A 22244-nucleotide genomic window follows, 5' to 3' on the forward strand; every position below is an offset into this window, starting at 1 on the left:
GAGCAGTTGGACAGCAACAAGCCAGTTATCATTGTGAAACGTACTCACGTGCCCCCAGGACAAAATATACTGACTCAGCCGGAAGCCAACAGCATCATTGCTTGCTATTCTAGTAGATGTTTTCTGGTTTGGAGAGGGTTATGGATGCTCAATGTGATGAGGCAGAGAGTGCCCTGTAATGGTTTAAACATGAGTAGTGTGGAAGGCAATCTTTCTCCGGAGGACACACACACTGGCCTCGCGTTGCCATGCCTCCAAAATCATGTCGTTGTCACGCCTTCCTGTTTTAAGGAAGTCTGGTTCGCAACGAGGCTACTTCCAGAGTGCTGCTATTGTTCACAGGGCCAGAGGGGAGCCATCACATGTGTCCCAGCGCTCACAGTGCTCTAACCGTCCACACGGTACGTGTGTGAGAGGTCTCAAACCGCATGGCTGCATAGAATCACGCCCAAGGAAAGCAACACACTGCTCTCCTTAATAACACCAAACAAGGCCTCTGTAACAATTCAACTGACATATAATCATGTGTGAGATGCTTTAGAGGAAATAGTCTCCTTCTACTCAATTTGTCCGTCAATAGGTGTTTTCTTCTATTCTAAACTCAGCAGAAAAAGAAACGTCCTCTCACTGTCAACTGCGTTTATTTTCAGCAAACTTAATGTGTAAATATTTGTATGAACATAACAAGATTCAACAACTTAGACATAAACTGAACAAGTTCCACAGACATGTGACTAACAGAAATGTAATAATGTGTCCCTGAACAAAGGGGGGGTCAAAATCAAAAGTAACAGTCAGTATCTGGTGTGGCCACCAGCTGCATTAAGTACTGCAGCTAGTGTTGCGAATGGTTGAGGGACAGCTATTGGGGAACAATAAAATGTAAAATGTAAAAAGTACTGCAGTGCATCTCCTCCTCATGGACTGCACCAGATTTGCCAGTTCTTGCTGTGAGATGTTACCCCACTCTTCTACCAAGGCACCTGCAAGTTCCCGGACATTTCTGGGGGGAATGGCCCTAGCCCTCAACCTCAGATCCAACAGGTCCCAGACGTGCTCAATGGGATTGAGATCCGGGCTCTTCGCTGGCCATGGCAGAACACTGACATTCCTGTCTTGCAGGAAATCACACACAGAACGAGTAGTATGGCTGGTGGCATTGTCATGCTGGAGGGGCATGTCAGGATGAGCCTGCGGGAAGGGTACCACATGAGGGAGGAGAATGTCTTCCCTGTAACGCACAGCGTTGAGATTGCCTGCAATGACAACAAGCTCAGTCCGATGATGCTGTGTCTCACCGCCCCAGACCATGACGGACCCTCCACCTCCAAATCGAACCCGCTCCAGAGTACAGGCCTCGGTGCAACGCTCATTCCTTTGACGATAAACAAGAATCCGACCATCATCCCCGGTGAGACAAAACCGCGACTCGTCAGTGAAGAGCACTTTTTGCCAGTCCTGTCTGGTCCAGCGAAGGTGGGTTTGTGACCATAGGCAACGTTGTTGCCAGTGATGTCTGGTGAGGACCTGCCTTACAACAGGCCTACAAGCCCTCAGTCCAGCCTCTCTCAGCCTATTGCGGTAGTCTGAGCACTGATGGAGGGATTGTGTGTTCCTGGTGTAACTCGGGCAGTTGTTGTTGCCATCCTGTACGTGTCCTGCAGGGGTGATATTTTTGGATGTACAGATCCTGTGCACGTGTTGTTACACGTGGTCTGCCACTGCGAGGACTATCAGCTGTCCGTCCTGTCTCCCTGTAGCGTGTCTTAGGCGTCTCACAGTGCGGACATTGCCATTTATTGCCCTGGCCACATCTGCAGTCCTCATGCCTCCTTGCAGCATGCCTAAGGCACGTTCACGCAGATGAGCAGGGACCCTGGGCATCTTTCTTTTGGTGTTTTTCAGAGTCGGTAGAAAGGCCTCTTTAGTGTCCTAAGTTTTCATAACTGTGACCTTAATTGCCTACCGTCTGTAAGTTGTTAGTGTCTTAACGACCGTTCCACAGGTGGATGTTCATTAGTTGTGAATGGTTCATTGAACAAGCATGGGAAACAGTGTTTAAACCCTTTACAATGAAGATCTGTGAAGATATTTAGATTTTTACGAAATATCTTTGAACAGGGTCCTGAAAAAGGGACGTTTCTTTTTTTGCTGAGTTTATAAGAACTCCTATATTACTACAATGTATCTAATGTCGCTCTCTCTCTCTCTCTCTCTCTCTCTCTCTCTCTCTCTCTCTCTCTCTCTCTCTCTCTCTCTCTCTCTCTCTCTCTCTCTCTCTCTCTCTCTCTCTCTCTGTGTCTCTCTCTCTCTCTCTCTGTCTGTCTGTCTGTCTGTCTGTCTCTGTCTGTCTCTGTCTGTCTGTCTCTGTCTCTCTCTGTCTGTGTCTCTTTCTCTCTTTCTCTCTCTGTCTGTCTCTCTCTCTCTGTCTGTCTCTCTCTCTTGTCTCTCTCTGTTAACAGTGTTGAGTCTGTGAATGATGGTCTATTCCACACGGTGGAGCTCCTGATTCAGAACCACTCTCTGAGCCTGGTTGTGGACAAGGGATCCCCCAAGAGGCTGGGCAAGCTGCCCCGCCAGCCCTCTGTGGACCACAGCACACAGCTCTACATAGGAGGTAAACACAGACACATATAGCACACATACCTGAAAGGACCCATTACTCCTTAAAAACACACAGAACAATCTGCACTGTGCATACCTACAGATATTTTCTTTACACATTGAAACTGATGTACCAATGAAATGTCAGGTCATCAAACCAGAATGTCAGAATGATAATACCCCCTCTTTCTTCCACCCCTCCCCTCCTCCCTCTCCTCCTCCCCTCCAGGCATACCCTCAGCGGTGGTGGCATCAGGCCTGCGTTCAGGTCCCGACCGCAGCCCCCAGGCCTTCAACGGCTGCATCCACAATGTCAGGATCAACGGAGAGCTCCAGGATCTGTGGACAGCGCCACACAGGGTGGAAGGCATCCTGCCAGGCTGCCACTCATGCAGTGTGTGTGCCCAGGGCGCCTGCAGACAGAGGGGGGAGACGGGTGTGTCCTGCGAGTGCCCACCCAGCCGCAGCGGATCCCTCTGTGATCAGAAGACTGCCCCCAGCCCCTGTCAGAGCAGCAGGTACGGCCTGTCTAACAGCTACATATCAGACTGCCCCTGTCAGAGCAGCAGGTACGGCCTGTCTAACAGCTACATATCAGACTGCCCCTGTCAGAGCAACAGGTATGGCCTGTCTAACAGCTACATATCAGACTGCCCCTGTCAGAGCAGCAGGTACGGCCTGTCTAACAGCTACATATCAGACTGCCCCTGTCAGAGCAGCAGGTACGGCCTGTCTAACAGCTACATATCAGACTGCCCCTGTCAGAGCAGCAGGTACGGCCTGTCTAACAGCTACATATCAGACTGCCCCTGTCAGAGCAGCAGGTATGGCCTGTCTAACAGCTACATATCAGACTGCCCCTGTCAGAGCAGCAGGTACGGCCTGTCTAACAGCTACATATCAGACTGCCCCTGTCAGAGCAGCAGGTACGGCCTGTCTAACAGCTACATATCAGACTGCCCCTGTCAGAGCAGCAGGTATGGCCTGTCTAACAGCTACATATCAGACTGCCCCTGTCAGAGCAGCAGGTATTGCCTGTCTAACAGCTACATATCAGACTGCCCCTGTCAGAGCAGCAGGTATTGCCTGTCTAACAGCTACATATCAGACTGACCCTGTCAGAGCAGCAGGTACGGCCTGTCTAACAGCTACATATCAGACTGACCCTGTCAGAGCAGCAGGTATTGCCTGTCTAACAGCTACATATCAGACTGCCCCTGTCAGAGCAGCAGGTACGGCCTGTCTAACAGCTACATATCAGACTGCCCCTGTCAGAGCAGCAGGTACGGCCTGTCTAACAGCTACATATCAGACTGACCCTGTCAGAGCAGTAGGTACGGCCTGTCTAACAGCTACATATCAGACTGCCCCTGTCAGAGCAGCAGGTACGGCCTGTCTAACAGCTACATATCAGACTGCCTCTGTCAGAGCAGCAGGTATGGCCTGTCTAACAGCTACGTATCAGACTGCCCCTGTCAGAGCAGCAGGTATGGCCTGTCTAACAGCTACGTATCAGACTGCCCCTGTCAGAGCAGCAGGTATGGCCTGTCTAACAGCTACATATCAGACTGCCCCTGTCAGAGCAGCAGGTATGGCCTGTCTAACAGCTATATATCCAAGACACCTCAACATAGGCCTTTAATCATAACTAATAATCCATAATGAACCTCATCCTCAACACATTAGTACATTCACAAGCATACAAATGGACTCATGCTTTTACACTTGCTCATGTTTAATAATGTTATAAAATATGAATAATATGTACTCAACGTGGATGAATTATTAAACACACATCAATTACCATTCTTCACATGAACTGTAAACCTCTTTGTTCCAGGTGTATCCATGGGCTGTGTGTGCCTAAGGCGTCATCTTACAGTTGTCAGTGTGCTGAGGGCTACACAGGGCAGTACTGTGACAGGAGAGAGGAGCCCCAAGCCTGTAGGGGACACCAGTGTAGACACGGGGAGTGTAGAGTCACAGGGAGTGGGGAGCCCTCCTGCCACTGCCAGCCAGGCTACACTGGCCTTGCCTGTGCCACAGGTGAGAGGAATAGACACACACACACCTAGGCGGTTTCCAACATTGAGAAACTGTTTCTGGAAGGACATTCTACTGCATACAGAAACTTGACTGTCAGAGGTCCATAATAATAATAATAATAGGCTATACAATCTGAAATTGTCCATGTCAGAGTGAAATAAGTTTACTGTGAAGCTCTCCCATTGACCTCGTTTAGATGTGACGTGCCAGGGAGAGGCGGTGCGTGAGCTGCTGAAGCGCCAGCAGCCCATGAACACGTGCACCTCCACCAGTAAGATCCACCGGGTGGAGTGTCCCCGCGCCTGTGCCGGAGGCCTCTGCTGCGCCCCATCTAAGAGCCGGAGGCGGAAAGTGTTCTTCAAGTGCACCGACGGGAGCTCGTTCTCTGAGGAGATTGAAATCACCCTGGAGTGTGGCTGTGCCATGTGCCCATTGTAATATCCAGCTATCGCCATGGAAACAGCCACAATCTAAATAAAGGACCTGCTGCCAGAGACCAAAAATAAAATATATTGTAAAATAAAACATAGAACTTATTTTTATTAATGGATTTTTTTTTAAGAAGAGACTTAATCATTTTTTTAAATGTTTTATATTATTGTGTCATATGAAGTTATTTTTTACCTAAAAAAAGAACAAAACAGATTAACATTCCTGAAAGTATATGAATTTATATGTATAAATCTATATAAATGTATAACCCTAGCCCATGGTTTTTATTTGCCCAGTGTATTATTGCATGTGATTGTACGTGTTGATACGATAGGGGAGTTTTGGACACTTTAAATGTGGACGAGAAGCTGAGGAAGCAATTGTACAAAAAGGCTGTGAAGAGAAGGAGAAGATGGTGCTGCATCTCCTCAGACATAAAAAAGAGGAAGGCAGTCTTTTTCCTGACCTTCAGCTATGGAGGAGGCAAACAAGGAACTGTCCCACTTTGCTCCCCAGCTTTATAACGGACCTTCCCCACCACCAAGCAGCTGAGCTCACGCTAAAGGATCTGAACTCTTATCCACAGAGCTTACAAACAGTGATTTATACTTTGTGCCATAGGAAAACCTTTTACATTGTTACTGATTTGTATTTGTTTGGTGTTCCACATCAGAGATTCTAGAGTACAATGGGCCAAGATGGCTTCTATAGTTTCCTGTCAGCCAGTGAAGTTCTCCTGAAATTCTGTACTGAGTGTTTCTCTGTGTTTCTTACATGGTTGCATGACAGACACAGAGAGTCTGAGGCAGAATGTGAACTTTGTTTATGATACGGCGACGGAAGACCCTGCCAATATACGATGGTTCCGCCATAGAAATAGGATCCTAGAATCCTGCATATTTTAATAATAGAAGCTATTCAATTTCTATGGATTCTATTTCTATGACAAACTCATGAAGTTTGTCCTGGTGTCCAGGTATCATCAGCAAGGTAAGGTGTTGCTGATGTGTCTGTGTGGTCACTGCTCAGTTGGAAAAGGACTATATAACACCTGGCCTGGGAAATCTTTGTTGGACTCGAATCATAACCGTCCGTTACTACTAACACTATTAATGAAGGCCATTAGTACCGGATTGATATGAAGCCCATGAAGTCATCACAGGATGTGAGGTCTCATCACAGGATGTGAGGTCTCATCACAGGATGTGAGGTCACATCACAGGATGTGAGGTCTCATCACAGGATGTGAGGTCTCATCACAGGATGTGAGGTCTCATCACAGTCGTCCCCCTATCAGTCAGAATATATCCAGTAACATTTTGTTTCTTTTTTGATGTATTATAGTACAACATCAGGACACTGCTGTCAAGTTCCGTACTCCCCTTACCCCCAGTCCCTCACCCTAACTACTCCAATACCACCATGCCTCAAAACATGACATTGAATGCTTCTGTATGTATGGAACGTGTAGGCTCTACAATGTAAATGATCTGTTGTGAGATGTCTTGTATTCTATAATAATAATGAGTATTATGTTGGCCATAATATAAGTTGTGTTCTCCAGACATAGAATTTATTTCTGGTAAAACATGAACTTGTCAGTGATGAATAATTATGTTGAATGTTGAAAATAAAACTACCGTGAAACGAGTCTCTGTGTTTGAGTTAATGTACTGTAGGACTGACTGGTTACACTGCATGCTGTGGACATTGTAGAAATGCTCTAAGTAGACTAATGTTTGTACAATATTGTGAAAGTCCCTGGGAAAGATTTCCTTGTTTAGAAAAGGCTTCAACTTCCCTGTGTCGACATTTCTATTTAATCAAACTGCAAATATTTACAAAAATAATCCACTTCAAGAGGAAATAATCTGTTTTTGAAATCAATGGTGGGCCTCGGGGTGCAAGGCTTTCCCATGCATCAGTGACAACTACAATAATCCTCTAGTGAGTCCTTTAAATACTTATTTGGGAGCTTTGGCTATTCACACAGTTTGAACTCTAGTACCTAATAGATAATGAAATCACAGGGAGGGCATATGTTGTTTTCTGTTTATTTTGTATATTTTCCACCATTTCAATCTGTTTCTGTTTAGTCTAGTTCTTCCCAAACATCCCCTGGAGTACAGCAGCCAGTCCATGTCTTTGATGTATCCCAGAAGTAGCATTGCTGATTCTAATGGCCACCTAATCATCAGGCCCTTCATTAGTTGAATCAGCAGTGCTAGTTCTGGAATATATCAAATAACTGGCTTGGGGGTAGTCTACTCGAGGAGAGGTTTGGGGAACACAAGTGTAGTTGCTGCTTGTGCTGAAGGGCTCCCGAGTTGCGCAGCAATCTAAGGCACTGCATTTCAGTGCCAGAGGCGTCACTACAGTCCCTGGTTTGAATCCAGGCTGCATTACATCCGGCTGTGATTGGTAGTCACCATAGGGTGGCACACGATTGGCCCAGTGTTGTCCTGGTTTAGCCGGGGTAGGCCGTCATTGTAAATAAGAATTTGTTCTTAACTGACTTGCCTAGTTAAATAAAAAAAAGTGACTGCTTTTACAGTGTGATGTGGTATTATTATTGACCAATAGATGGTGCCATCCACCACAGCTGTTATTCTACCTAAAAGACTACACTGAAGCCAACCACAGATTATAATTTGTGTTGGGATAAACATTGAGCTTTGGTTGCCAGGCTGCTTTCTATTTCTGAATCACAGGAAGAGCAATTAGATACTTCTTATTGTGTTACGTCATCAGTAAATCTGTGATGGAGTGGAATAATTATAAACAATGTGTGTGATCAAGGTCAGAGATAATCAAAAATGCTTGTGATCGTTACACTGTTTTTTCTAGCCGGCTTTATCTCCCCACTTGTAGCATGTTGGCTTTGATACTGTAAACAGTTCGATAGTGGTCAGTCACCGTGATGAAAGAGAAAACCCAGTAAGAAGATCAAATCTAAAAACCAAGGCAGGTGTAGCAACAAAGTGGATAAAAACACAGAGGTCCAACTATTATCACGGCTGATAAACTAGGCCGAGGGAAATAGGGATTTAAAGCAGTAACTATTATCACGGCTGATAAACTAGGCCGAGGGAAATAGGGATTTAAAGCAGTAACTATTATCACGGCTGATAAACTAGGCCGAGGGAAATAGGGATTTAAAGCAGTAACTATTATCACGGCTGATAAACTAGGCCGAGGGAAATAGGGATTTAAAGCAGTAACTATTATCACGGCTGATAAACTAGGCCGAGGGAAATAGGGATTTAAAGCAGTAACTATTATCACGGCTGATAAACTAGGCCGAGGGAAATAGGGATTTAAAGCAGTAACTATTATCACGGCTGATAAACTAGGCCGAGGGAAATAGGGATTTAAAGCAGTAACTATTATCACGGCTGATAAACTAGGCCGAGGGAAATAGGGATTTAAAGCAGTAACTATTATCACGGCTGATAAACTAGGCCGAGGGAAATAGGGATTTAAAGCAATAACTATTATCACGGCTGATAAACTAGGCCGAGGGAAATAGGGATTTAAAGCAGTAACTATTATCACGGCTGATAAACTAGGCCGAGGGAAATAGGGATTTAAAGCAGTAACACATATGCAGTGCAAGGAAATAGTAATGGATTCATGCCAATAATAACTAATAATACCCCGGCTTTAATGGCTGTTTGAAGTCTTTGACTTCTGCATGTTAATTACGAAAGAGTAAAGCTTTCCATGGAAGTCTTTACCCCGAGCTCCCGTCTGGCAGGCGGTACCGGTGCAACAAGGCTCAGATCAGCAGACTCCTAAACAGCTTCTATCCCCCGGCCATAAGACTGTTAAATGGATAACAACAACTGCTCTCCCCTCACACCTACGCTGCTGCTAAAATGATTATTGATTAGATTTATTACCACCACTATGGTGCTGTTCATTGATTATTGATTTCCATTACCATTAGTATCTATTTATTCTGTTACTGGTCACTATTACTCCTGTTTACATGTATATATTACCATTAGTATCTATTTATCCTGCTACTGGTCACTATTACTCCTGTTTACATGTATATATTACCATTAGTATCTATTTATCCTGTTACTGGTCACTATTACTCCTGTTTACATGTATATATTACCATTAGTGTATATTTATCCTGTTACTGGTCACTATTACTCCTGTTTACATGTATATATTACCATTAGTGTATATTTATCCTGTTACTGGTCACTATTACTCCTGTTTACATGTATATATTTCCATTAGTATCTATGTATCCTGTTACCGGTCACTATTACTCCTGTTGACATGTATATATTACCATTAGTAGCTATTTATCCTGCTACTGGTCACTAGTACTCCTTTTTTACATGTATATATTACCATTAGTATCTATTTATCCTGCTACTGGTCACTATTACTCCTGTTTACATGTATATATTACCATTAGTATCTATTTATCATGTTACTGGTCACTATTATTCCTGTTTACATGTATATATTACCATTAGTATATATCTATGTATCCTGTTACTGGTCACGATTACTCCTGTTTACATATATATATTACCATTTGTATCTATTTATCATGTTACTGGTCACTATTACTCCTGTTTACATGTATATATTACCATTAGTATCTATTTATCCTGTTACTGGTCACTATTACTCCTGTTTACATGTATATATTACCATTAGTATCTATGTATCCTGTTACTGGTCACTATTACTCCTGTTTACATGTATATATTACCATTCGTATCTATTTATCCTGTTACTGGTCACTATTACTCCTGTTTACATGTATATATTACCATTAGTATCTATCTATTTATCCTGTTACGGGTCACTCTTACTCATGTTTACATGTATATATTACCATTTGTATCTATTTATCCTGTTACTGGTCACTATTACTCATGTTTACATGTATATATTACCATTAGTATATATTTATCATGTTACTGGTCACTATTACTCCTGTTTACATGTATATATTACCATTAGTATCAATCTATTTATCCTGTTACTGGTCACTCTTACTCCTGTTTACATGTATATATTACCATTAGTATCTATTTATCCTGTTACTGGTCACTATTACTCCTGTTTACATGTATATATTACCATTAGTGTATATTTATCCTGTTACAGGTCACTATTACTCCTGTTTACATGTATATATTACCATTAGTATCTATTGATCCTGCTACTGGTCACTATTACTCCTGTTTACATGTATATATTACCATTAGTATCTATTGATCATGCTACTGGTCACTATTACTCCTGTTTACATGTATATATTACCATTAGTATCTATTTATCCTGTTACTGGTCACTATTTCTCTTGTTTACATGTATATATTACCATTAGTATATATCTATGTATCCTGTTACTGGTCACGATTACTCCTGTTTACATATATATATTACCATTTGTATCTATTTATCATGTTACTGGTCACTATTACTCCTGTTTACATGTATATATTACCATTAGTATCTATTTATCCTGTTACTGGTCACTATTACTCCTGTTTACATGTATATATTACCATTAGTATCTATCTATTTATCCTGTTACGGGTCACTCTTACTCATGTTTACATGTATATATTACCATTTGTATCTATTTATCCTGTTACTGGTCACGATTACTCATGTTTACATGTATATATTACCATTAGTATATATTTATCATGTTACTGGTCACTATTACTCCTGTTTACATGTATATATTACCATTAGTATCTGTATAGTTATCCTGTTACTGGTCACTATTACTCCTGTGTACGTGTATATATTACCATTAGTATCTATTTATCCTGTTACTGGTCACTATTACTCCTGTTTACATGTATATATTACCATTAGTATGTATTTATCATGCTACTGGTCACTATTACTCCTGTTTACATGTATATATTACCATTAGTATATATTTATCCTGCTACTGGTCACTATTACTCCTGTTTACATGTATATATTACCATTAGTATCCATCTATTTATCCTGCTACTGGTCATTATTACTCCTGTTTACATGTATATATTACCATTAGTATATATTTATCCTGCTACTGGTCACTATTACTCCTGTTTACATGTATATATTACCATTAGTATCTATTGATCCTGCTACTGGTCACTATTACTCCTGTTTACATGTATATATTACCATTAGTATCAATCTATTTATCCTGTTACTGGTCACTCTTACTCCTGTTTACATGTATATATTACCATTAGTGTCTATTTATCCTGTTATTGGCCACTATTACTCCTGTTTACATGTATATATTACCATTAGTATCTATTTATCCTGTTACTGGTCACTATTACTCTTGTTTACATGTATATATTACCATTAGTATCTATTTATCCTGCTACTGGTCACTATTACTCCTGTTTACATGTATACATTACCATTCGTATCTATTTATCCTGTTACTGGTCACTATTACTCTTGTTTACATGTATATAGTACCATTAGTATATATTTATCCTGCTACTGGTCACTATTACTCCTGTTTACATGTATATATTACCATTAGTATCAATCTATTTATCCTGTTACTGGTCACTCTTACTCCTGTTTACATGTATATATTACCATTAGTATCTATTTATCCTGTTACTGGTCACTATTACTCCTGTTTACATGTGTATATTACCATTAGTATATATCTATTTATCCTGTTACTGGTCACTATTACTCCTGTTTACATGTATATATTACCATTAGTGTCTATTTATCCTGTTACTGGTCACTATTACTCCTGTTTACATGTGTATATTACCATTAGTATATATCTATTTATCCTGTTACTGGTCACTATTACTCCTGTTTACATGTATATATTACCATTAGTATCTATTTATCCTGCTACTGGTCACTATTACTCCTGTTGACATGTATATATTACCATTAGTATATATTTATCCTGCTACTGGTCACTATTACTCCTGTTTACATGTATATATTACCATTAGTATCTATTGATCCTGCTACTGGTCACTATTACTCCTGTTTACATGTATATATTACCATTAGTATCAATCTATTTATCCTGTTACTGGTCACTCTTACTCCTGTTTACATGTATATATTACCATTAGTGTCTATTTATCCTGTTATTGGCCACTATTACTCCTGTTTACATGTATATATTACCATTAGTATCTATTGATCCTGCTACTGGTCACTATTACTCCTGTTGACATGTATATATTACCCTTAGTATCTATTTATCCTGTTACTGGTCACTATTACTCTTTTTTACATGTATATATTACCATTAGTATCTATTTATCCTGCTACTGGTCACTATTACTCCTGTTTACATGTATACATTACCATTAGTATCTATTTATCCTGTTACTGGTCACTATTACTCTTGTTTACATGTATATAGTACCATTAGTATATATTTATCCTGCTACTGGTCACTATTACTCCTGTTTACATGTATATATTACCATTAGTATCAATCTATTTATCCTCTTACTGGTCACTCTTACTCCTGTTTACATGTATATATTACCATTAGTATCTATTTATCCTGTTACTGGTCACTATTACTCCTGTTTACATGTGTATATTACCATTAGTATATATCTATTTATCCTGTTACTGGTCACTATTACTCCTGTTTACATGTATATATTACCATTAGTGTCTATTTATCCTGTTACTGGTCACTATTACTCCTGTTTACATGTGTATATTACCATTAGTATATATCTATTTATCCTGTTACTGGTCACTATTACTCCTGTTTACATGTATATATTACCATTAGTATCCATTTATCCTGTTACTGGTCACTATTACTCCTGTTTACATGTATATATTACCATTAGTATCTATTTATCCTGCTACTGGTCACTATTACTCCTGTTGACATGTATATATTACCAGTAGTATCTATTTTTCCTGCTACTAGTCACTATTACTCCTGTTTACATGTATATATTACCATTAGTATCTATTTATCCTGCCACTGGTCACTATTACTCCTGTTGACATGTATATATTACCAGTAGTATCTATGTATCCTGCTACTGGTCACTATTACTCCTGTTTACATGTATATACTTTGCATTAGGAAAGTATTCAAACCCCTTGACCATTTCCAAATTTTGTTGCGTCATAGCCTTATTCTAAAATTGCTTAAATAGTTTTTTTTCTTCATCAATCTACACACAATACTGCATAATGACAGAGCACAACAGGTTTTTAGAAATATCACATTTACATACGTATTCAGACCCTTTACTCAGTACTTTGTGGAAGCACCTTTGGCACCGATTACAGCCTAGAGTCTTCTTGGGTATGACACTACAAGCTTGGCACACCTTAATTTGGGGGAATGTCTCCCATTGTACTCTGCAGATCCTCTCAAGCTCTGTCAGGTTGGATGGGGAGTGTCGCTGCACAGCTATTTTCAGGTCTCTCCAGAGATGTTAGATCGGGTTGAAGTCCGGCCTCTGGCTGGGCCACTCAAGGACATTCAGAGACTTGTCCGCAAAGACACTCCTGCAGTGTCTTAGCTCAGGGTTGTTGTCATGTTGGAAAGTGAACCTTCACCCCAGTCTGAGGTCCTGAGTGCTCTGGAGCAGGTTTCCATCATGGATCTCTCTGTACTATGTTCTGTTCATCTTTCCCTCGATCCTGACTAGTCTCCCAGTCCCTGCTGCTGAAAAACATCCCCAAAGCATGATGCTGCTACCATCATTCTTCACTGTAGGGATGGTGCCAAGTTTCCTGTAGACATGACGCTTGGCATTCAGGCCAAAGACTTCAATCTCGGTTTCATCAGACCAGATGATCTTGTCTCTCATTGTCTGAGTCCTTTAGGTTCCTTTTGCTGAGGAGTGGCTTCCGTCTGGCCACTCTACCATGAAGGGCTGATTGGTGGAGTGCTGCAGAGATGGTTGTCCTTCTGGAAGCCATCTCCATAGAGGAACTATGGAGCTCCGTCAGAGTGACCATCGGGTTCTTGGTCACCTCTCTGACCAAGGCCCTTCTCCCCCGATTGCTCAGTTTGGCCAGTTAGCCAGCTCTAGGAAGAGTCTTGGTGGTTCCAAATTACTTCCATTTGAGAATGATGGAGGTCACTGTGTTCTTGGGGACCTTCAATGCTCCAGACATTTTTTGGTAAACTTCCCCAGATCTGTGCCTCGACACAATCCTGTCTCGGAGCTCTACGGACAATTCCTTCGACCTCATGGTTTGGTTTTTGCTCTGACATGCACTGTCAAATGTGGGACCTTATATATACAGGTGTGTGCCTTTCCAAATCATGTACAATCAATTGAATTTACCACAGGTGGACTCTAAACAAGTTGTTGAAACATCTCAAGGATGATCAATGGAAACAGGATGCACCTGAGCTCAATTTTGAGTCTCCTAGCAAAGGGTCTGAATACTTATGTAAATAAGGTGTTTCTGTTTTTTATATTTAATACATTTGCAAACATTTCTAAAAACCTGTTTTCACTTTGTCATTATGGGGTATTAAGTGTAGATTGATGAGGAAAAAAACATATTTAATCAATTTCAGAATAGCGTAACAAAATGTGGAAAAAGTCAAGGGGTCTGAATGCTTTCCGAAGGCTGTATTACCTTTAGTATATTACCATAGTATTTATATATTCCTGCTACCAGTCACTTTCCAGCCCTGTTTACATGTACATCCACCTATCACGCCTACACTGACACTCTTGGACACACTCACACACTCACACGCCCACTCACCACCACACACACACGCACACACCCACTACTTATGCTGCTGCCATACTGTTTACCACTATTATAAATATTTATCCTGCTACCAGTCACTTTCTCCTGATCCATGCCTGCATGTACATATCTACCTCAATACATTTGGTACTGGCACTGACTTTATTCTCTTATTAGTTGTACTTTTTTATATTGAATACTGCAATGTTGGGTAGGGCTTGCAAGTTAGGCATTTCACTGTAAGCTACTTGTGCATGTGACAAATAAAACTTGAAACTTGAGCTCCTCCACTCTGAAGAGGGATTTTGTTTGTCCTTTCTGGTATTTTTTCAAATCCTTTGAAAAAGTTCTGCCTCATTATGCTCCGTGACATGCCTCATAATGAAAGGAGGAATGGTAGAAGGGTGGAACAGTGGAACGAACAGGGGTGGCATTCCCTCTGCAGCCCTCCCTCTCCCTGGGGGAGAAAGGTGGCTGCACTGTAGCAGCACTGTGCCTGGACCTGTTGGCTCAATGGAGGAAATACTACTTATAATTCCTCAGCATTATGCAGGGAGGCAGGTCTCCCATGGTAATAAAGAGAGGGATGAGCTGGCTTAAATCTGTTTGTCATCCAACTAATGTGTGATGTGAGAATTCAGCCATGGAAATAATGGATGATAGAATGGCACCGGAGGGGGTGACCGCTGTTTTACGGGCTCCTGACCAATTGTGCTATTTTGTGGGGGGTTTTGCGCTGTTTTTAACCTTTTTTGTACATAATGTTTCCGTCATCGTTTTTTATGACCAAAAGTAGCTTCTGGACATCAGAACAGCGATTACTCACCTCAAACTGGAAGAGGATTTTTTCTTTAATGAGTCGGACGTGAAGGATATACTGCTCCTCGCGGACCCGGCCCAAATCCCCGTCATTCGTATGAAGAGGAGTCCTTGTTACAGAGTTCGAAGAGCCGGTTGCCTAGCGAGACTGCATTGGCGAGTGGATAATCCGCCTTTACCCTCCATTCTACTGCCAAATGTGCAAACACTGGAGAATAAACACTCATTCTCAATAGCCCCTATAAACTCAAGTCTCCTCAATAACCCCTTTACACTCATCCCTCCTCAATAGACGCTATACACTCATCCCTCCTCAATAGACCCTATACACTCATCCCTCCTCAATAGACCCTATACACTCAACCCTCCCCAATAGACCCTATACACTCAACCCTCCCCAATAGACCCTATACACTCATCCCTCCCCAATAGCCTCTGTACACTCATCCCTCCTCAACAGACCCTATACACTCATCCCTCCTCAATACACTCACCTAGAAATCTCTCCATGCATCATTGTAGGGCGGCAGGTAGCCTAGCAGTTAAGAGCCCCCGTGAGCACTGCACTTAACCCAAATTGCTACTGTAAGTCGCTCTGGATAAGAGCATCTACTAAATGACTAAAATGAACAATGTTTTAGTATAGGGCCATGGCTAGCACAGAGAAAATGGCTGGGGTTTGATGCATGACCAATGGACCGTCAGTTTGAACGAGAGAGAGAGAGAGAGAGAGCGAGAGAGAGAGAGAGAGAGAGAGAGAGAGAGAGAGAGAGAGAGAGAGAGAGAGAGAGAGAGAGAGAGAGCGAGAGAGCGAGAGAGAGCGAGAAAGAGAGAGAGCGAGAGAGAGAGCGAGAGTGAGCGAGAGAGAGCGAGCGAGAGAGAGAGAGAGAAAGAGCGATAGAGAGAGAGCGAAAGAGCGATAGAGAGAGAGAGAGAGCGAGAGAGAGCGAGAAAGAGCGAGAGAGAGAAAGAGAGAGAAAGAGAGAGAGAGAGAGCGAGAGAGAGCGAGAGAGAGCGAGAGAAAGAGAGAGAGCGAGAGAGCGAGCGAGTACAAGAGAGAGAGAGCGAGAGAGAGAGAGAGCAAGAGAGAGAGAGAGAGAGAGAGGGAGAGAGAGAGAGAGAGAGCGATAGAGAGAGAAAGAGCGAGAAAGAGAGACAGAGAGAGAGAAAGAGCGAGAAAGAGAGAGAGCGAGAGAGAGAGAGCGCGAGAGAGAGAGCGCGAGAGAGAGAGCGCGAGAGAGAGAGCACGAGAGAGAGAGAGAGAGAGAGAGAGAGAGAGAGAGAGAGAGAGAGAGAGAGAGAGAGAGAGAGAGAGAGAGAGAGAGAGAGAGAGAGAGAGAGAGAGAGAGAGAGAGAGAGAGAGAGAGAGAGAGAGAGAGAGAGAGAGTGAGTGAGCGAGAGAGCGAGCGAGCGAGAGTTCTCACCACACAGCTGGCTCCCCTCCCATGGACATGAGAAGGAGGGAGTCAGGGCAGATGGTGCCCAGCTGTCTCTACGGCTATTAACCAGACAACGGCTCTGCTTCATGTCACACAGACGGATTGATCATACTGGAGACTGGCACATTATTCTACAATGTTTTAATGTAACATATACACTGAGTATACCAAACATTAAGAACACCTTCCTAATATTGAGTGCAACCCACCTCAGAAAAGCATCAATTCAAGGTGTGGAAAGCGTTCCACAGGGTTGCTTGCCCAATTTGTCTCCAATGTTCCCAGTTGTGTCCTGTCATGTTTTGTCTTTGATCATCATGTCTTGTCCCTGTGCTTCCCTCTGCTGGTCTTATTAGGTTCTTTCCCTCTTTCTATCCCTCTCTCTCCTCCTCCCTCTCTCCCTCTCCCGCTCTCTCTCTCTATCGTTCCGTTCCTGCTCCCAGCTGTTTCTCATTCTCCTAACGACCTCATTTACTCTTTCACACCTGTCCCCTATTTTGCCCTCTGATTAGAGTCCCTATTTCTCCCTCTGTTTTCCGCTTCTGTCCTTGTCGGATTCTTGTTTGATGTTTGCTGTTCTGTGTCCTTGTTCCGCCCTGTCGTGTTTTTGCCTTCTTCAGATGCTGCGTGTGAGCAGGTGTCTATGTCAGCTACGGCCTGTGCCTTCCTGAAGCGACCTGCAGTCTGTGGTCGCGTCTCCAGTCGTTCCTCTCTACTGACGAGAGGATTTCAGTTTCCTGTTTTGGATTTACCTTTGATAATATCCAGGAGAATCATTGTTTGTTTAATACTGGAATAAAGACTCTGTTTCTATTACGTCGCTTTTGGGTCCTCATTCACCAGCATAACAGTCCGGTTGGCTGGATGTCCTTTGGGTGGTGGACCATTCTTAATACACACAGGAAACTGTTGAGTGTGAAAACCCAGCAGTGTTGCAGTTCTTGACACAAACCAGTGCGCCTGGCACTTACTAGCATACTCATTCAAAGGCACTTAAATGTGTTTGTCTTGCTCATTCAACCTCTGAATGGTACACCTACACAGTACCTGTCTCAATTGTCTCAAGGCTTACAAATAATTTTATAATTGTCTCCTCCCCTTCATCTACTCTGATTGAAGTGGATTTAACAAATGACATCAATAAGGGATCATAGCTTTCACCTGGATTCACCTGGTCACATGTCGTGGAAAGAGCACATGTTCTTAATGTTTTGTCCACTCAGTGTAGGAAGTACATAAAACACCCTCATGTATGTTTAGCTACACATGCTGACTCGGTTAGCATGTTCTCTGGACATTGTTTTGTTTAACAAATGTTTTCAAAGTTTCTCTTTACATCGTGATATTTATTTTACAAGTAGCTGGATGATCCACTGAAGCTAATCTAGTTGTGGTTGAGATGTAGTTGGGTTGTGGTTGTGGTTGGGTTGTGGTTGGGTTGTGGTTGTGGTTGGGTTGTGGTTGTGTTTAGATGTCTAGCCCATATACAGAGTGTTAACAGGTTCAAAACAAAAACAAGCTCATCCCCCACAGCTATGGCTACTGGCACCGTTCACTGCAGCTGGCTACATTACCACACAGCTATAGCTACTGTTTGGCACCGTTGACTGCAGCTAGCTACATTACCACACAGCTATGGCTACTGGCACCGTTCACTGCAGCTGGCTACATTACCACACAGCTATGGCTACTAGCACCGTTCACTGCAGCTGGCTACATTACCACACAGCTATGGCTACTGGCACCGTTCACTGCAGCTGGCTACATTACCACACAGCTATGGCTACTGGCGCCGTTCACTGCAGCTGGCTACATTACCACACAGCTATGTCTACTGTTTGGCACCGTTCACTGCAGCTGGCTACATTACCACACAGCTATAGCTACTGTTTGGCACCGTCCACTGCAGCTAGCTACATTACCACACAGCTATGTCTACTGTTTGGCACCGTTCACTGCAGCTAGCTACATTACCACACAGCTATGGCTACTGTTTGGCACCGTTCACTGCAGCTGGCTACATTACCACACAGCTATAGCTACTGTTTGGCACCGTTCACTGCAGCTGGCTACATTACCACACAGCTATAGCTACTGTTTGGCACCGTTCACTGCAGCTGGCTACATTACCACACAGCTATAGCTACTGTTTGGCACCGTTCACTGCAGCTGGCTACATCACCACACAGCTATAGCTACAGTTTGGCACCGTTCACTGCAGCTAGCTACATTACCACACAGCTATAGCTACTGTTTGGCACCGTTCACTGCAGCTGGCTACATCACCACACAGCTATAGCTACAGTTTGGCACCGTTCACTGCAGCTGGCTACTTTACAACACAGCTTGGAGAAAGAGCTTAAAAGGGAATTTCACCCTGGCTCTGCCACGACATATAGTCATGGTATTCACTGCTAGACTGGTAACTACCATCAGCAAAGAAAACATGCTTGTTTGTTCGTTCTATCTTTGACGGACGTTAGCTAACGTAAGCTAGCTAATGTTACTCTTATTTGGTATCTCAATTTGGTAGCCATCTGTACCACCCTTGCGTGGAAAACACTCCATTACTAAAAACTGAATTGTGATATAGCTAACTCACTCTCCGTTTGTGTGTAGGTAGCTATGATGAATGTATATAAATCATCTATGGTTGGTTAGTTGGTCTCAGCCAGTCTCAGCTGGCTAACAATCTTGCTGCCAGTTTAGTGATGCTAGTTAACTTACGACAGGCTGACAATATTGAAATGTCCATGTTAGGTGTGCTTAGCTAGCCAGTCTAATAAAGATCAATACAATCAGTGGGGTGGTTAAACTGTGTATTGTTCAGTATTTTGTTGTAGGTGGTACAGAATCTGATTCCACCATCATGCACTTCCAACCCCTAGCTCTGCACAAGGTGAAGGTAAATTGGCCAAAATATTCACAAGCTGACGGCTAAGATAGCTCAATTTACTGTAAGCATGGTGTAAACATGAATTGGTTAGTGTTTATATGGTTTGTGTTATGGGGTTACAGGTGGTTAGAGGTAGCCTGAGGACCACAGAGTACCTTCCAGACCATGTAATCAGTTTAGTCTACCCTTCTCTTTTTACCTTTTCTTTTTGTAAAACTCAGGTTATCTGGAGTTATTCCACAGTGCCCAGCTGAACAATACCCCAAAGCGGAGGCATTTTGGGCATGCAAACATGAGGGAGCAGTGGTGTAAAGTGTTTAATAAAAATACTTTAAAGTACTACTTAAGTAGTTTTTGGGGTATCTGTACTTTACTTTATTATTTATATTTTGTACAACTTTTACTTTTACCTCACCACATTCAAAAAGAAAATAATGTACTTTTTACTCCATACATTTTCCCTGACACCCAAAAGTACTCGTTACAGTTTGAATGCTTAGCAGGACAGGAAAATGGTCCAATTCACACACTTATCAAGAGAACTTTCCTGGTCATCTTTAAAGACACAACCATCTCATTCTTCTCTCTGCAGATTCTCAAAACACAATACAAAGACATGCCTAAAAAATTCCCCTGCAAAGGGCTACTATTGACAATAATGATCTGTTACTGTTCCCCAGGGGCCAATGACGTGGATGTCGATTAAGGCAGCCCCACGCACCTCTCTGATTCAGAGGATTGGGTTAAATGCGGAAGACACCTTTCAGTTGAATGCATTCAGTTGTACAACTGACTAGGTATCCCCCTTTCCATTTCCCTTTTCAAAGTCAATGGAAGGGGAGGTTTACCGATTGTACTTTCAGATGAGGAAGGGGGTTTTGGTTGTGCAGGGTTATGCAGGGTTATGCTTAGGCAGTAAATGTATTGTTGTGTATGAGAGCGATTGTGGTGCCATTTCTCCTCAATCTCCCATACACAACAATTCATACTGTGTAATAACCGCCTTCCTAAGACTTTTCACACCTTCATTAGCCCCCCCCCCTCCCTGGCTCATTCACTTTGTTGACATATTTTTACTCTCAAAAGCAGACGTCATTGTCCTTAAACAATACGCTAGCCAGTTCCGTTCGGTTTATAACTTCACCAACAAAGGCGTGTTGCCCTAAGTCCCTTCCACAAAAAGTGCTAACACCACAACCATGTCTTTCCAGGAGACGTGCAGCACCAGCAAATCTTCTGCAAGAGGACCAAACAGTCAGTGGTTAAGAATCTCTAGACCACTTTCGGCAGAGTCTTATGCAGCTGGTCGTTCACCACAGACAGGACAAGCCCATCGCCAAAAGCACAAAGAGTCTCATTTTCCCCAGCCCACCATGCTGAACACCATTGCCAGTGTACTGAAGCCGGATAAAAGACTATGGCTGCGTTTACATAGGCCGTTTACACAGGCAGCCCAATTCTGATTTATTTTCACTTAAAAAAATATCAGAATTTGGATGTCTGTGTAAACGCAGCCAGTGTGGCTCAGCATAAGACCATGTAGAACAGAAGTCTCCAACCATGTTCCTGGAGAGCTATCCTCCTGTAGGTTTTTGCTCCAACCCCAGTTGTAACTAATCTGGTTCAGTTTATCAACCAGCTAATTATTAGAATCAGATGTGCTAGATTAGGGTTGGAGTGAAAACCTGCAGGATGCTAGTGCTCCAGGAACGGGGTTGGAGAGCCCTGATGTAGAACCACCATAAAATAAATATGGATATTTTCTATCAATCTTTGACATTTGTCTTCCCTTATAGATTCACAGAAGATATTTATATAAGCTGTACAGGGCTCTGTAGCATCAAACAGATGCTATACATTCAGATATCCAAAGAATGTTTATTCGTCAAATTCTAAAATGCAAGTGAGTGTACACTATTTAATGCTAACTCAAGCGAGCTGGGTATTCAATGTTACAGAATGTTACAGTATATGGTTTCAATCCCAGTCTGTGTCACAAACGGCTGTGACCGGGAGTCCCATAGGGCGGCGCACAATTAGCCCAGCGTCGTCTGGGTTAGGGGAGGGTTTGGCCGGGGGTGCTTTACTTGGGTTATCGCGCTCTTGTGGTGGGCTGGGCGCCGGAAGGCTGACCTCAGTTGTCAGTTGAACAGTGACACATTGGTGTGGCTGGGTTAAGCGGGCAGGTGTTAAGGAGCGTGGCTTGGCGGGTCATGTTTCGGAGGATGCATGACTCGACCTTTGCTTTTCTTAAGCCCTTTGGGGAGTTG

General features: G+C 42.7%; 1 protein-coding gene across 3 annotated transcripts in view; it reads left to right on the forward strand.

Annotated features, from left to right (window-relative positions):
* Positions 1 to 6733, forward strand: part of LOC139581473 (slit homolog 3 protein-like) — a 517437-nt gene extending 510704 nt beyond the window's left edge. For all 3 annotated transcript variants that reach the window (XM_071411265.1, XM_071411266.1, XM_071411267.1), the window contains 4 exons: positions 2463 to 2617; positions 2834 to 3122; positions 4445 to 4650; positions 4847 to 6733. In XM_071411265.1, the coding sequence (XP_071267366.1) occupies positions 2463 to 2617; positions 2834 to 3122; positions 4445 to 4650; positions 4847 to 5088 (892 nt within the window). In that variant the 3' untranslated portion in view covers positions 5089 to 6733. The remainder of the gene's footprint in view (positions 1 to 2462; positions 2618 to 2833; positions 3123 to 4444; positions 4651 to 4846) is intronic.
* The last annotated feature ends 15511 nt before the right edge of the window (positions 6734 to 22244 follow it).

Source organism: Salvelinus alpinus, chromosome 7 (genome assembly GCF_045679555.1).
Source record: "Salvelinus alpinus chromosome 7, SLU_Salpinus.1, whole genome shotgun sequence".
NCBI lineage: Eukaryota > Metazoa > Chordata > Actinopteri > Salmoniformes > Salmonidae > Salvelinus > Salvelinus alpinus.